Below are 16,723 nucleotides of genomic sequence, written 5' to 3' on the forward strand. Positions count from 1 at the left end.
GGGTACCCTAAAACATGGAAGGAAGCCCCATAAGGGAGAAGCTCTCTGTTGCCTCCCCAGATCCATCATTTGCTCAAACTATACACTTTGCACCTCATGTTCTCCTTCTGTGAAATGGGTACAACAGTTTCCCTCATCTCTCCCACAGCGATATTCTGAGCTCTTATTCAAGTACGATGAGAGTAGTGATGCCTAACGTTGCAGCCTCCCTAACACCTGAACATTTCAAAGTTCAAAAAGCTTTTCATATGTCTTATCATCTTACTTAGGTACCTAGACAGCAGATTTTTAACAGCCTCGAGGGGGATATTTACTAAATTCAGCAAAATGAATTTCTCCTCTTCAGTAGAAAGATATAAAAACACTGACATGTATTTAAAATGTGCATATATGTGCATATGTATGTGTGTGAATATGTGCATATACGTATATGCATAACCACACACATGCATGTATGTACGCACAGGGACATGTACACATGCATGCAGCTAGCACATTAATTCTGCAGCCTTCAGCAAGAATGAAGATAGCACATCTAACATACTATAGCATTTGTTCAGAAATACCCTTGCATGTGTTTGGCTTCCCAGTGAGACCTACCACACGTCTGAATCCTATAGTCAACACTATTTTTAAAATATTTCTAAAAGAAAGTGCAAATGGCTAAAAATTGGATCTTGAATCCCATTGATCAAATTCCATGCAATTGCTATTTTAGAAATGATTTCTTTAATTACATACTTCCTAAAAACTTCAGACCAGTCACCTAAGACTCTGGCCTCAATTTTGAGCTGACCTTGAGAAGTCGGTCAGTCAATGGTGACTATTTAAACCACTCCAATGATACCTTTGGACTTCAGGTATGTAAAATAAAATTGATTCACCAAATTAGACATAGTTTAAACTAGATAATCAATCATAAAGAAAACTTCACTAAAATCATTTCTCTGTCCATAGAAACAATGCCAAAACCATGCAGAGAACAGAATTTACAAAACGTAGTTTAACAGAGAGTAACAGCAAACCGTTGGTGTATATTTATTTGTTTTTCTGCATTAGCCATCATCCTCTATCTCTGCACTCCTGTACTCGATTGTTCCTGCTGTGTGAACCTCCAATACTAGCTATTCTGCCTTTATTTTTTAGGAATATTAGGTTACAAAACACACATACATTTCTGTTGGAATCATTTAAGTGAAATCTGTATAAATCATTAGCTAAGTAAGTTCACAGAAGAAGGGGGAAAACATTTGCCAAGATATATTATTAGAAGAGTTTAAACCGCCAACCAGCCCACACAAGGTTGACTCCCCAAGCACCACATTAGGTGGCAGGGAGATAGCGCATGGAAACAAGCCTGCAAGTAACTGATGCTGCCTCTAAAAGTGCGATAAAACACATTGTTTCTTCAACTACTCGAAATATCTGCGGCGTCATATATATAGTATAAAAGGTGGTAAGAAGAGCCAGACTGGATTTAAGTCTGCTCTGTTGCCATAGGAAAATCACCTTCCCCTCAAACCTGCCTATTCTCCTAGAATGCCTGTGTTGGCTGATGTACTCGCCATCCTCTGGGTCACAAAGCCAGAGAGGGCTGTAAATCAGCACAGATACCTTCCTTACCCTGATCCCTCTTCCCTTCCTCAGTACCCAAGCTCAGGGCTTCTAATCTCCTTCTGTCCCTTGAATCCCCCACCCAACCCTGGCCTCCATCCTTACCCTCATGCCTTCAGTTCAGGGCTGGATTCAGGAAGCAGACCTCGGGGGCAGAGGCAGGAGGGACAGAGGGTAAACACTGGTGTCACAAGGTCTCAGAAGGAAAGGGACAATCAAGGGGGGGTCTTCAAGGAAGGATATCTCAATTTGAGGCATGGCCCACTGATGCAGGCAGGAGAGACAGGGAGAGGCGAAGGCCTGAATCGTCTGTTCAGGAATCATCTGTTCTTTTTGGGGGGACCTAAACTACAAGGGGGGAGTGTGCGGGCAGGGAGGTCCACACGAGCCAGCAAGATCACAAAGTGGGGGTGCTTGTTCACAAAGGAGTTTGGATTCCATCATGCAGGTGACTTTGTGGAATTAACATGAGACATGCTTTAAGCTCTCATTTCACAGTGCTCTGGGAGCAAGCGCTGAGGAAAGGGAGGCTGGCCAGTCCACAAAAGCCACACTGAAGGCAGTATTTGGGAAGCAGAAACTAGGCAGGGAGACGCCTCAGAGGTTCGTGGTCACTGGACAGGAAAACCAGCATGCCTGCTAAGGCTAGTTTGAACATCCCTGCTTTCTAGTAAGGGATACCACCAATTCTATTTTCCCTTCATCCTTGGAGTTCTGTAAGCAATGCCCAAGAAATTGATAACAAAATAAAACATACTGATAATTATACAATTATAATAATGAAAGTACATTGATTCTGGATCTCAAATCAAATAAAAAATGTTCCTGGATTACTTGCTATGGACAAAATAGCAGGTGAAGGCCACTAGGAAGCACGAAATGTAGCTTCTCTGGCTGTACGGTTGGGTTGGCAATAGACCATTTTGATTTCTTAACCACACAAACAATGTTAAGCTGAAATAAAACAATGAGTGGTCTGACCAAAGCTGATTTTACTATCTGCCTGTCAAGGCAAGATCAAGGTCAGGTCTCTGGTAGGGCCATAGAGAGTCAAGTCAGCTCTTCTTTGGGATTCGATGCTTTCCCAGAGCCTGGTTTGAACAGGTCCCAGCTGGGTCGCGTCCACATGCCAAGAGGCATGGGGTCATTCAGCAGACACACCCACACGTACCTGCTCTAAGCTTGGCAAGATTGTGACTTCAATCACACAACACCACCACCCACCAAATCATGAACCGCGCCTCCCTCAACCTCTGTTTTAATTGAATGACATGCTTTTTTCTACATTAAGGAACTTGTACTAAGGGTTTTCAGGGGTAGTCAAGGATTCCAGGATCATAAAAGATATACCTCCTTCTCTGCTGGTTATCACATGGCCTTTGCCATTACTTTTCATACTTCCTGCCTGTGTCCTTAATTCCAAAACACTTTTGCAGAAAAAAGGTCTCCCTATGTTAGAATATCATCTTCGAAACAGATCAGATAGATCCTTAAAAAGCTATCCTGGTGCCTGAGAAACTCGGAGTATCAGCTTTACCAGCTTAGCCATTTTCAGCCACTGGAAAAGTGGTTTTGTTCACCCTGAATCAATGAATTTCTATTGAAGCGTATGTTTCTCTAATACACACAATAAACTGGCATTTGGCAGTGATTTGAACAAGTGAACAGGGCCAGCCTGCCATGAGAACAAAGCTGCAGGAACAGAAGCAAGCCAGATTTCAATGAGTTCATCTATGGGGAAACCTTTCTCTGAAGGCTATTACTTAATACAAAACCAGCTGTCCTCGCCTTTGGGTGCTCAAGCTGCCTTCCGTCCAGTTAGTCTGCAACGAGAGAAATGTGTCTGGTCTAAGAAAACCAGAGAATCAAGCTACTGCAAGGAGCGCTCGGGCCTCTGGAGTCCTGCTGGTGCTGGTAAGTGTCGATTCACTCTTCTCTCCAGAAGGCCCAGCCTCACCGTGCTTCCTGCAACCCATCCACAGGGAATCTTTGGCATCTGCCACCTTTAGCGGCCTTGATCCCCTTCTGATGGTATTCCTGTAGCTGAGTCGTGCTGACTTGACCAACCCCGACACCAGCCTCTTCAGGCCAGGAAGAGCCATTACTACCCCTACTTCTTCTGCCGCCCTCAAAGAGCCAGCTGCTTCTCTTGAACCCAGCCAGCGGCTGGTGCCTGCTCCCTACTAACGGGATGGGGGCCTCAAGTCAATTTTCCTCACTTAGGATGAAATCCAGCTCTTTGAAAGGGACCATAGTTGAGTTCCCTCCTCTAAGTGAAACCTGTCACCTAAAGGAAGCACTGTCTGGTGTGTCTGTGCGTGGACACATCTTTCCACACTGCTGAGCACAGAAGAGCATTTTCACCCACTGGGTGGTGAGACTAGGAGGCGAGGCCCTAAGTAGCTCTTCTCAACACTGAGTCGGCTGTGCGTCCGAATCGCTAGGTGGGGAGTAGGGGAAGCGGCCACCATCCCCTCCAACGCAGTTGGTCTAGGATGGAGCCTAGCATCTGAGGTTCTGAAAAGCATCCTGGTGATTTCAGTGTGGGTGGAGAGCCACTGATTTAGGGAGAAAATGACAAAGACGTTCAGCTGAGACTCCCCAGTGTACCCAGATGGAGAACATCCAATTTAAAAGCCGGTCCTACTCAGATCCCTGCCCCCTGCTCGCCCCCACCCTGCCACCACGAGAGAATCTCTGCAGCCTACAAAGTACGCATTGGAACAGCGTGTTGAACTCCGGGGCTGTGCTTCATTCAGACGGTGCCTCTGTAACCCAGCTGAGCCTCGGTCCCCCAGCCATTAGGAAAAGAGATCCTCTAGATACCTTTGTTTTCCATCTCCTTCTCTCTTCATCTCTCATTTAAATGCAGCCTGGTTATATACTTGCCTTTCTGCTTCTCCAAAAAATGCCTTATGCGTTGCCTTGAAATGAGATTTGGGTAGCACCTGCCCTCTAAATAACAGCACAGAAACAGCTCTAGAATGTAGTAAGGGGATGTACCACTAATGATATGATACTCCCTAAGGCACAAAATATTCCATTCATGGGATGGAAACCTGCCGTTCGGCTGGGGAAACTCCCATGGAATTAGAGAGACCTCGTCCCCCGAATGCCAGAATCAGGCCAGCAGCTCTCTGCTACAGAGCAACTGTCCACCATTATGCTTGTCACTTGTTATCCTCTCTGAGCCTGGTTTCATAGCTACTTATCAAGTAGAAAATTCATTTTGAAACTATTTTCAGAGCAAGTATGAAGACATCCTTAAGGATAAATTAGCTACATTACTTCGATTCAATGAAAGACATAAATCTCTCACCCTGCGATGAGCTCAGCACATCGGAGGACAAGCCATCCTCAGACGGGCCTGCTTAGATGAACAACGGCCCAGAGATACACAAATGACAGGGGTATATAGCAGAATTTGGAATAAAGCAGGTCTCTGTGGGACCTCATCTATAATGATTTAGCTATGGGAAGTACCATGAGGTTTTTTGTTCTACGTTGTTTCAGAAAGTTTTCACATCCAGCAAGCCCAGATCACAACCACGTTCCAGACCTAACTAGGCAACTGGCCCTCCCAAGACCCTCAAACTCAGTGTGTCTAAATCAGAACTCATCACCTGCCCTCCAGTGCTGGCATTTCCGATCTCAGTTAAGGAGTCGTTATCTATCCCGGTTATCCAATCAGAAACCTGATGGTTATCCTAAAACCGTATCTCTTCTCAACCCTCTCCCCACTTCTTCCAAATCCCTAAGTCTTGGACATTCCATTTTGTGTACACACTCATCTTTGTCTCTCCCATCCCAGCTCACAGTTCCTGTTTCAATGTGTTGCTTCCCAGAATCGTCCCACGGCCTCCTAACTGCTCCCCTTTACTGAGTCTCACCCCCTCCGATCACAATAATCTTAATGAAACAATCCTGATCACATCGTTCTTCCATTCAAACCCTTCAGTGGCCCCCCACTGTCTACAGAATGATGTTCCAAGTCCAAAGCGGGGTATGCAATCCCCCCCAGTGTAGCCTCTCCAACCTCAGTTCTCTGTGCCTCACCTTGAACCCTCTGCCCCAGTCAAATGGGCCCACGTGCACTTCCCAGCACACCAGCCTGCCTCCCATCTTCTGACCTCTGCTGGGGCAGCTCTCTCCTGGTTGGAATAGCCCTGTCTTTCTGCCCCCAGCAAAGTATACTCTTTGTGTGGACCCACCTTCTCCATGGAAACCTTTGCTCACACCCCTCCCTGAAGGAAGAACTGGGCAGCCGGCACCTTGAGCCCCTGGTCAGACCTTCTCTCATGGTATCTACATTATCACACTTACTTATAACGCAACTGTAAGCTCCTGGAAGGCCAGAATTGGCATCTTATCTTTCCAACCTCAGTGCCTAGCAGTGCCACCTGACACACAGGAATTTAATAAATATTGATTAAATGTTTGAATGCTGCGATGATGGCATTCTAATAGTTCCAAAACTGTTTTCCTTTACCACTCATACGCTTTGCTTTTGGCTGCTTATGATGTCAACTGCCTCTTAGTCCACTTGTAAATCATGTGTAGAGGACCGAAAAAATAAATCAGCACGGGAGATTTATCACCTTCTTATCCCTTGAGAAATCACTTCTTTGTTCTTTATTCCTGAAGGAAGGGTCACACTTCAAGGCACTTCAACAGCTGAGAGTGAGGAATGACCAAAATGAGTTACTCCAAATTCCTGCCCTCGCTGCTGTTCAATGCCCTGTCCCTGGAAGTGATTATTGACTCAGGCACCGGGTTGAGACATTAATTAGAGCAGAATGACCATGGCATAAACCAAGACTGGCTTCTGAAATCTGTACCTATGCCCCCTGCCCATGCAGATGCAGAGTAACTCTGAGAATAAAAACTGACTTCCCTGGCTTTGTGGCTTTTAAGCCTATGAGGGAGTCACCTAAAAATAAAGGTGCCATTCTCAAGTCAGCAGTGGGCAGCCTCTGTGCCCACAGTCAACGCTCTGGAAGGTTCTGAGCCCACTCAGAACTCCATCTGAAATGTCAAATATCTGCAACATGGTTGCAAGACCTGGCAAACACCCTCTTCCCCGAGTGCTGATTTCATATTGGAAAATGAGCAACTGAAATAAATGTTTCCTTAACATGGTGTTTTCCTGCTTGATGCTAGTGTACTTAATTTGTTTCTGCCAATTCTCTTCCATAGGATCATTTCACACAATCCTCCCCAGGACAATCTGAAACTCTTTTGGTCCCTAATAGATAATCCAGAGAACCTAGAAACCAACCAAACAACAAACAGATAAGCAAAAAGCCTTCCGCTGAAAAGCTGTTGAAACCCATTTGTTCTGGAACACATATCACATACAATGCAGAACAGGACAGACCATCCTGACCACGTCGGTGGCCCTGGGTTTGTACCAATGGCAACACGGCATTCAGCAGGCACTATGGGTCCCAGAGAGGCAAGTGGGAGAGGTGGGTCATTCAGGAAGAATGTGAGTATGTAACATTTTGTTTTGAGCCCCTAGAAGGCTTGTTCTCACTGTTTTGCTTATCTGTACACGGATTCTTGCTGTGTGCTGACTCCAAACCCCAAAAATTTCAAGGATATTTCTAACATCCTTTATTAATAGAAGCTCTTAAAAACATCATAGCATAATGCTCAGATACACTCTCCAAACACGCAAAAGCAGGGACTCTATAAGGGCTTGTTCCCCCAAACCCATGAAACACGGGGGAATGGCTTGATGATGATGACATGTGGAGCAGGCTGGACGGCACACCATTAAGACATCATCTTTTGGGGGGATGCAGCCACATCAGAATGGTTCTGTGTGTGCCATCATGCTGGAAGGTGGGATTTTTTATTCAGTTCTATCACACATGGCAAACAAAATTAAAACCCAATGAAGAGGTGAAGCACTTGAACAGTGCACTCTGTGGAACTTGCTAGATGCCAGGAGCCATGTGTGTGGCAGGAAGCAGAAGACCCATTAAAGAGTATGCAAATGACTCTGGTGGCCTTGGCACTCCAGGCTCTGCCGCCTAGAAGCCACAAGGCACTGGACATGTGACTTTATTCTGAGCTTCATCTCCTGCTTGTGAAATGAAGCCATGACAACAAGAAAACACAGAAACAGTACGAGCAGCAGGGGCAGCACCAGCTACCCTCTACTGAGCGCTCACAACTCACGACGTAGCAGGTGCTGTGGAAAGCACTCTACAAAAACTTGTTCAGCACCATCTCCCTTACTCCTGAGGACCCCTGCGAGGGAGAAACTCTTAACTCCAGTTCGTGGAGAAAACTCAGAGTTCAGTGACCAGCCCAAGGTCACCGAGCTAGAGTGAGTTCGAAACCAAGTCTCTCTGACCGGTATGTTCTTTGGAAATCATAACTCCAATCAGTTGTAGGTGATATATATATATGCACCACAAGGACATCAGTCATTGGTAACAGCGCCCCCCCCTCCAGCATTCAGATCGTCCTCTCTGACCTCTGGGGCCTCCCTCCTGGCAGCCTCTCCTTCCCCCAGATGGGAACCCAACAATCTGAAGGTGGTGGGGGAAAGAGGCCGTCCCCCGGGGCACTTACTTTCTCAGAACAGCTATCTCGTTCTCTATGCTGCTCTCCTTGCCCTTCAGCGCCTTCTTAGGGATGCACTTCACCGCAAAGAGTCTTCCACTGGCCTTCTCTTCGGCTAAGACCACTTCAGAAAACGCCCCACTGTGAACAAAGGAGGAGAAAAAGAAGCGGCTTAGATTCAGGAGTTAGGGGGTCCCCCGGTGGCTCCTCCAATCCCATTACCAAGGTTTAAGGAATAGTAACAATCCCAGCATTACTGTTACTTTTTTAGCCAGCTGAACTTTCTATGCAAGCAAGTACACACATGCGAAGGTGCCATTGTGCAAAGGGACACGTGGATGTCCACGTGGGTTGGAGCAGCTCCCATTGCCACCTGCCACCCTGCAGAACAACGTGGTACCAGGCAGTCACCTTGGAGCAAACAGGGATGCTCCCAGAATGGTTCCTGCGGAGAAAGCTCATGTCCGTCTTGGTTGCCAGCACCCCACCCCGAATAAATGAGAAAGTAATGCTCAAATTTCAAGATTCCTCACAGGTCCCCCCATTCCAAGAACGTTCCGGAGCCTGTTGCAAATGTTAATTGATTCTCACAGACAGGTAAGGCTGTAATTGAAGTGTGAGTTGGTGCAACACGTGGTACCGTCATGAGGTTAATTAATTGGTCGGGACGTGCAAGTTTTCAGTAAGTTGTTTTTTAAAACAAACAAGGGCATACGTGATGCCCTCAGTGGGGGAGAATTTCCTGCCTGAAAATGTGAGCTGAACTCTGCAAAGACAGAGTAACACACTGAAAATACAATCAGGACCTGTGGGGTCAGAGAACTCCTTTCTCCGGAGAAGACCCCTGTGGTCAGTGAGCCCCACAGCCAGCGCCATGTCCCCCATCCCTGTCACTGCCTCTATCCTTCAGCAGGCAGTGCCTGGGTGCCACGCTCAGGCTGGGGGGCAGAACTTCCCTGAGATCTGACACAGAAGTAAGCTCCTCTGTTGCGCACTCCAGGACCCAGTAACTCGGGCTCTGTGCACATGGGCCAAGGAAAAACCTCGGTCCACGGAGTCATTCCCTGTCTCTAGACTTCAAGGAGCAACTTCATTTTTCCTCAGAGAGACACTACACATGGTTTCTACACATTTATAATTAGAGACAAACCTTCCTGCATCAAAAGAAACCACTAGAAGGACCAAGGTCATCCTCATACCGGAGCCTCAAGGTCTCTGTTCTTCAGTTAACATCAAAGAGATGTTGAAGCAAGGAAGATGTACTTTTTCCTCCCTCTCCTTACCCATCTGACAAGGGTACACCTCTGTCACAGACCACAGAAAACATTTATATATATTTTAAAATCCCTTCCAGTGAGATGAATTCACTCTACTTAGTACAATTAACGGTGAGTCTTCAGACAGCGTTCCTTCTGGAACATAAACTCGGGAGAAGCAGCTCAGCTACCTTCAGGTCTGTATCTGATTATATAAACCTGAGGGGCAGAAGATCAGCATTCTACCAAAGAACCAAACAGAAAGTAGCAGAACAAAGATCTTCTGCCCAAATCCACAAATCACTGGTCTAGTAGGATTCTCCTTCACAGTACCACGTGTCTGAAAGAGACAGAAACCTTCTAGAACCAACCAGAATGATTATGAAATATAAATACAAAAAACCTACAACAGATTTGTCACAGAGGGATAAATGGAGTCAGACATGCACCGCCAACAGAATTCGCCCAAGGAAACCCATTCTTGGCAACTTAAGGGAATCCCCTAAATCCAGCTATCTCTCCTCCTCACCTCAGTCTCCAGGATTGACCGACAGGGATTCACTTCACAGCGAGGGCTCTTAGGTGGACAAAACCATGGACAATTATGCCTATGCTCCCTTTCACTACCCTCCAGGAGGTAGAACAAAAGCTATGTTAGAGATAAGAAAAATCAGGGAGGAAAGACCAGGATTCTAGCACCATGGGTAATTTTAAACCAGGGATTCCATGCATTTGTTTTCGGTTTCCCTCTTTGCCACTTGAGTCCCTGATGCTGATGACACCACGGTGGGTTCTCTCTGGAATCTGTTGGGCTGACCACATCCATTTTCCGGAGGGGAGAAAAGCCCTTTAGTGGTAGTGACCAAGCTGCCAGAGTTTGGTCTGAGACCTGCTAGACTTCTCGGCTGCCTCCTGCCCTGCTCTGCAGCCACCATGCTCCTTCCTCTTCAGAACGTGCATGGAGAGTAACAGACTACATCCAACATGGAAGAGGTACTCTGCTTAGCGGGAGCTATCAAGCGCTTGTAAGAGAAAACACTTTCTTATTCTGTGGATCATTCCCTCCCTGGAAAACAGAGTGGGAAGTGAGGTTTCTGTGTATGAATTGACCCCTGAACCCATGACAGAAGAGGGAGGGGACTAGGGTCTCCATGGGAGCCAGTGCTGGTGGGCTGCTATGGGAGGCTGAGGTCAGGGTGAGGCAGTAATGCTCCTGGATCAAGGGCTCTCTGTCTTTGTCCCTGACTTCAAGAGGGAGGGACTATCTGCAACCCTGGGTGAGGGCAGAACAGTGGGACACAAATACATAACGGGCTTCACAAGCTAAGCAGCTGGGGCTTGACCACAAGTTACCTGTGAAAGGACACAAGACAGGCCCCCGATGGCCAAGGATGCCTGCCATGACTCCAGGAGTCTCCATCGACAGTTCCCCAGTCACAAAGCCAAGACAACAGTTCCATTCCCTCAGCCTGAAATTCAGTCTGCAATCCCACGTCGGGGCATGCTACTCAAAGAATCAATAGCAGGGACTCAAAGAGATATTCGTGTACCCATGTTCATAGCTGAATTAGTCACAACAGCTGAAAGGTAGGATCAACCCAGATATGCATCAATGGGTGAATGAATAAATAAAATGTGGTCTATCCATACAATGAACTATTATTCAGCCATAAAAGAGAATGGCATTCTGGCACCTGCTACAACATCGATGAACCCTGAAGACATCATACTAAATGAAATAGGCCAGAATCAAAAGGACAAATACTGTATGATTCCACTTATACAAAGTACCCAGAATGGTCAAATGCATATATAGAAAGAGTAATTCTGGTTGTCAGATTTGGGGGAGCAGAGAATGGGGAGTCAGTGTTTAATGGGGACAGGGTTTCCATTTGGTTAGATAGAACACATCTAAAGATGGATGGTGGTGATGGTTATACAACAGTACGAATTGACTTAATGCCACTAAACTACATGCTTGCAAATGGTTACAGGGATACTTTTTATATTATATACGTTTTGCCCTAAGAAAAAATTAAAGGTTTGCCTGGTTCTACTCAATGGCATTACCTGGGGATGGACATGCTTAAAAAATTCAATAAATCTTTTCTCTCACTACCTTCCTAAAGGAGAAAGAAATGAGTAACAGCAGGGGTTGTGTACCACTTGGCACTCAAAGTGCTTTGGTGTTTATCAACTAATCCAATTTTTGCAGCAACCCCAAGAAATGTACAGGGCGAGACTGTCACCACCATTTTGCAGATAAAGAAACCAGGGCTCAGTCGCACAGGTAGTAAGGTTCAGAAGGGAGATTTAGGTTTCCTAACCCCTCCGAGGTCCTTTTCCATACACTACGCTGGGCTGATGCACACAGCTGGCAGGGAGCCTGCCTCTCAAGCACGAGGGTGACAGCCGTGGAGGGTCACCCTGCCCCTGGGTGAGCTGCCAACCCACCCCCAGTGTACAAATCCACCTCCTCGCCTCATTTGTCCAAACAATGTGCATTTACCTTCTTCAGGCTTTCCAAAGACAAAGCTCTCTGGTCTTCTTAGGCTGATATAAGATTAGCATAAATTGTTATTGTTCCTGTAATAAATAGAAATCACTTGAAGACACTTCCCCCGTTGCAGGAAAGCTAATTAAAAGCATCAGAAGCAGAAACACATGAATGAGGAGTTTGGGCACTTTCAATGTAATTACACAACAAAGCGGGGCCGGTGGGGCAGGGCAGGGAGGAGGGGGAGGGGGAGCAGGTTGGGAGGGGATGGTGGCAGGAAGGAAGACCCAAGAACACTGATTTGAGAGTCCATAAAGGTTTCAGACAACCCAGTGAAATAAATTCCTAGGAACACAAGCAGGGACAGAGAGTTCCAGAGTTTTAGAAATACAGAGAGGTCAAAGGAGGTTGCCCTCTATAAGCTGCGTGTTTATGAACTATGAACGGTGGAGACTTCTAGCCAGACTGAGCGCACCTGAGACTTGAAATGATGGTCTGCTTCTGCCTGGCACCCAGGGCCCCCTGCCCTCTGCAATCTGACTCCCCCATCCCCAACTGCCACCACTTGCCTGGAACCAGGTGGTCTGGGTCCCGGGGGAGGGATCATCTCCCAGTAGCTCAATCTAATAGCTTCTTCTTGCTGCTCGTCTCCTGTGGCCTCCTTCCTAAAACTCACTTCTTCTTGGATCTACAACACAGTTCTCACCTTCTACCTCCCATCCATTGTGTCTCCACCTCCACCTGCTCCTCTTCCTCCCATCAAACGTCAGTGCTCCCCCAGGCTGCGTCTTCCACTCTCCCTTCATCCTACTCCATACCTGTTCCCTGGAAAATCTGTTGTTTCTAGTTTCCACCCTCTGCCTCCCAATGGCCCCTTAACCTTCATCTAAAATTTAATCTTGTTCATGTGCAATCTCATCTTTCCAGCTGCTTACAAGAACCTTCTGGCTGAATCTCCCAACCAGCATCTGAAGAGCACCATAAACGAAGTAGAAAACAGTATCTCTATCCCAAAACTTCCTCCTCTGTTCTCTCATTTCTACCAGTTTAATAACCCAGCCTAGAAACCTGTCTGCTTCACTCCACCCTGTCTCATCTCCAACACCAAGAATGCTCGGGCCTCCCACTGAAGACTCTCAGATGCCCATCTGTTCTGCCCCTACACCACTGCCCCAGCTCAAGTTCTCATTATTTCATTCTGGGCTACTTTCAGGACTCTGTCCTGACCCCTCTGCCCCCAGCAAGCCTGCCTCCCATCTGCTTTCTTCTACCTGCTCTCAGCATTACTTTTCTAAAGCAAACATCTAGTTATGTTGCTGCCCTACCTAAAATCCTGAGGTTTCATGTCTACGAGATAAAGTTGAAACTCCTTCGCAAGGGATCTATGGTGCTCAAAGCTCTCCTCAACCCAACCCCAGCTTTGCAGACTCATCCACTCTAGAGCCAACTTCCCCAACACAAACACACCCCCCGCCACACACACATCACCTCCACACCACCACATCAGTCAGCTGGCTGTTTCCCAAACACGCCCAGGCCCTTTCATACCCCTAGCCTTGCTTCAAGTCCTGCCCACCTGCCCACTTCCTTCAACACCATTCCTTTCTCTTTCTGCTTGGCAAAACTCCGTTTATATTTCATAGCACTCAGCTGGTATATTTCCCTCTTTGAAGGCTTTCTCAATTGCCTTCCCACCCAGAGAGAATGAGGCCCTCATTCTGAGACTTGTACTCTTGGCTTATACCTGTATTACCCCACTGACACATTCCACTGCGGTCCTTTGTGTGCTTGCCTACGTGACAGGCATCCTGAGCCACTCTTTCTGTGTCTGCACACCTACCAATCCTGGCACCAACTGGTGCCGGATGTAGTTCTGATGATCACCATCACTTGAGCCTCTACTCTACTTCTCCATCTAGCTTTCCACGTCTCCCCGGTGCTGTAGACCCACAAAATAAATGCTTTACGCTAATGACCTTCCACTCCATGTTGAGGAAAATAATATGGTCCCTTTCTTCCTTCACAAAGTGTTCCTCCACATTTCCATGCAAGTGTAGGCAGAAAGAACCTCAAAGGTTTCTCTTAAAGCATAAACATTCTTTGAGTCTTTCTGGATATATTTTAACCCACACATTTGTGTGCCTGAACGCTTAAGTAATATTCTCCAGCTGAAGAATCCCGAGATCATGGCTTGTCCTGACTAGTAAAAATATTAAATTTGTGACATTGTGATATGATTATTTCTCCCCATGAACCTTCATCCTGGTTAAATAAGTCAAATTTGGCAGTAAAGAGGAGAGGGCAGATTTTTAGACGGTTGAAAGGACTTTGGAAAAGCATGTTCATGGGAGAAATAAAAATCTCAGTGTTTTAAAAATTGCATTTCTTCCAGTTGTAACAACATATTTATTTGATTTTTAAAGAACACGAACATTCTATTTTAAAAAAAAAACAAAAACACCAATTTTCCATCTAAATTAAATCTCTGTGACAAATTACTGAAAGGTCAAACAAAAGTTATTCTTGAATGCTACATATTTTCAGCTCCTGAAGATAAGCTGTACAAATTACAAAAGTTGAATCCTTCCCCTTTCTCTTCCACACTTCAAAGAAAATCAAATCTCATCACCTGGAGGCAGCTTACTCTGATTGTAAGCGAGGCACCCAGGAGGAAATAAACAATGTTTTGCTAGCTGAATTTCTAAGACTCAGGGAAATGTCACATTTTCTATATTGACTAAAGAATTCTAAACAACTGCTTCTGCTTTTAACTTCAGAGATGATGGCTCTGAAAAAAGCTGTTTCTTTTCGCTTTATCTAGTCAGCTGTGAGAAGGCAATCCCAATGTTGTAATGGTGAACCATTCATGCTATAGACTATGCATGCTAGAAAGTGCACCCCCTCCTCCCCGGGGATGGACCCAATCAGTCCTCCCTGAGGGAAATGATTCCAACTTCAACCGACCAATGGAAGGGCAAAGAAAATAAGAGGGCTGGGCTCTAGGAATTTCTTACATTCCTGAGTTTACTGAAAATACAGCATTTAATGGTTCTGTGAAATACAGATAGACATTCACTTGCCTGATGCTGAAAAAAAATTCCTAGAGCCATTCAGAGCACCTTACCTCTATAAACAGTAGATCCCCCTACCCCCAGGTTCACTTCCCACAGTCAACCAAGGCCTGGAAGCAGAGGATTCTCCTTCTGACCATATGTAGCCTCATGCTTTGTCAAAACGCCTACATCATTCACCTGCTTCGTCGTATCACACGGGCATTTTATCATCTCACATCATCACAAGAAGGATGAGTACAGCACAAGAAGATATTTTGAGAGAGACTATACTCTTGTAACTTTCATTACAGTATATTGTTATCATTGTTCTATTTTACTGTTACTGTTGACTGATCTCTTACTGTGCCTAATTTATAAATTGAACTTTATCATAGACACGCATGTATAGGAAAAAGCATGGTATATGGAGCATTCAGTATTATCTGTGATTTCAGGCATCCACTGGGGGGCCCCCATGGATAAGGGGGACCAGAACTCAGAGCTAAGCCACACCCAGAGCTCTGCTAGCTAATCCACTTACTCACTGCCAATTATTACCATAAAAAGCAAAAACAAGAATCTATGATTTCTGCTTTCCCAATTTCTATTGATCTTTAAACTGAAGTTGTTAAGAACAAATACCAGATAGTATTTAAAAAGGGTAGTGCGTGTGCCGGCTGCTTTAAGTGAATATAATTTAAAAATAAATTCTTTTCTCATACAATAGCAATTTAATCACGAAATGGACACTTAGCCTCCAACAACCTACAGTGACTTGCACATTTTAGATGTTTCACCAACGTCCATCCAATTGAACTTGTGACACCTTAAAAAGACAGATGCCTCTGATTTTCAGCGAGAATCAGGAATTCCAGAGCTGTCTCTTTGATTCACGACAGTACACTAAACCAATCGCTCGGTAAAATTATATCCATCCCAAATTAGACCAAGAAATAATCAGATGGTACTGAAATGATCTGCCCTATTAGCTTAGAGTCAGCTATTACTGGATCATTGCCTTCTCGTTCTTTTTAGTCATTCTACATACAAATCAGATTGATTGTGTTATTAACTGTATTAACACCATCCTCTCAGGCCTATGACCATTACTGTGCCATGTGACTGGGCAAACAGACATTACCCCCAGGCCTCGGGCCATAAATTAAAATGTTCTTTTCCACTAAGCATACGCTTTTCCCCAGTGTCAGGCCAGGACAATGTTAAAGGCTGAAGGAGGGAAAAATGGGGGGGGAAAAAACAAACTGCACAGTGAAAAATGAAGCTGGTGATCCTTGGCTTTAGAGCATCTAAGAAATAGACAGGTGCCTTTTAGACCTATTGTTCCAGACCAGAATCAATTCTTAAAATAAGAAAACCTGTCTGCTAACTCTAACAATAATCTTACTGACCCCAGAGGATCCAAACAGATAAAAACAGTAGCAGAGTCTAAGCAGCTCTCCAGGCAGAAATTAGACAATTTCCGAACTGGCATTAACTCTTTCTGGTCAGATCTTTGGTCTAAAATCTCCACTAATTCACACGCCACTGATGACATTTTGTAGTGCTAATCCAGCCCACTGACCTCCAGAAATCCATGCTGAGGCGGAAAACAAAGAAAGCAAAAGGAAAAGTTTTGTCTTCACACGCTTTAAGAATAAATAGGCACCCATGAAAATTGGTATCCCATTTAGACAGAACATCTATTCATTAAAGTGTGTCTTCTAAAA

General features: G+C 45.4%; 1 protein-coding gene across 3 annotated transcripts in view; it reads right to left on the reverse strand.

Moving 5' to 3' along the window:
- CAMK1D (calcium/calmodulin dependent protein kinase ID) overlaps window positions 1-16,723 on the reverse strand; it is a 414,391-nt gene that overhangs the window by 252,929 nt on the left and 144,739 nt on the right. For all 3 annotated transcript variants that reach the window (XR_005838939.1, XR_005838938.1, XM_040645414.1), the window contains exon 2: window positions 8,200-8,331. Coding sequence is in view for 1 of the 3 variants with exons in the window: in XM_040645414.1 (XP_040501348.1) it covers window positions 8,200-8,331 (132 nt within the window). In the remaining 2 variants the exon portion in view is untranslated. The remainder of the gene's footprint in view (window positions 1-8,199; window positions 8,332-16,723) is intronic.

The sequence above is a fragment of the Ursus maritimus genome, unplaced genomic scaffold, assembly GCF_017311325.1.
Source record: "Ursus maritimus isolate PB19 unplaced genomic scaffold, ASM1731132v1 scaffold_31, whole genome shotgun sequence".
Taxonomy (NCBI): Eukaryota; Metazoa; Chordata; class Mammalia; order Carnivora; family Ursidae; genus Ursus; species Ursus maritimus.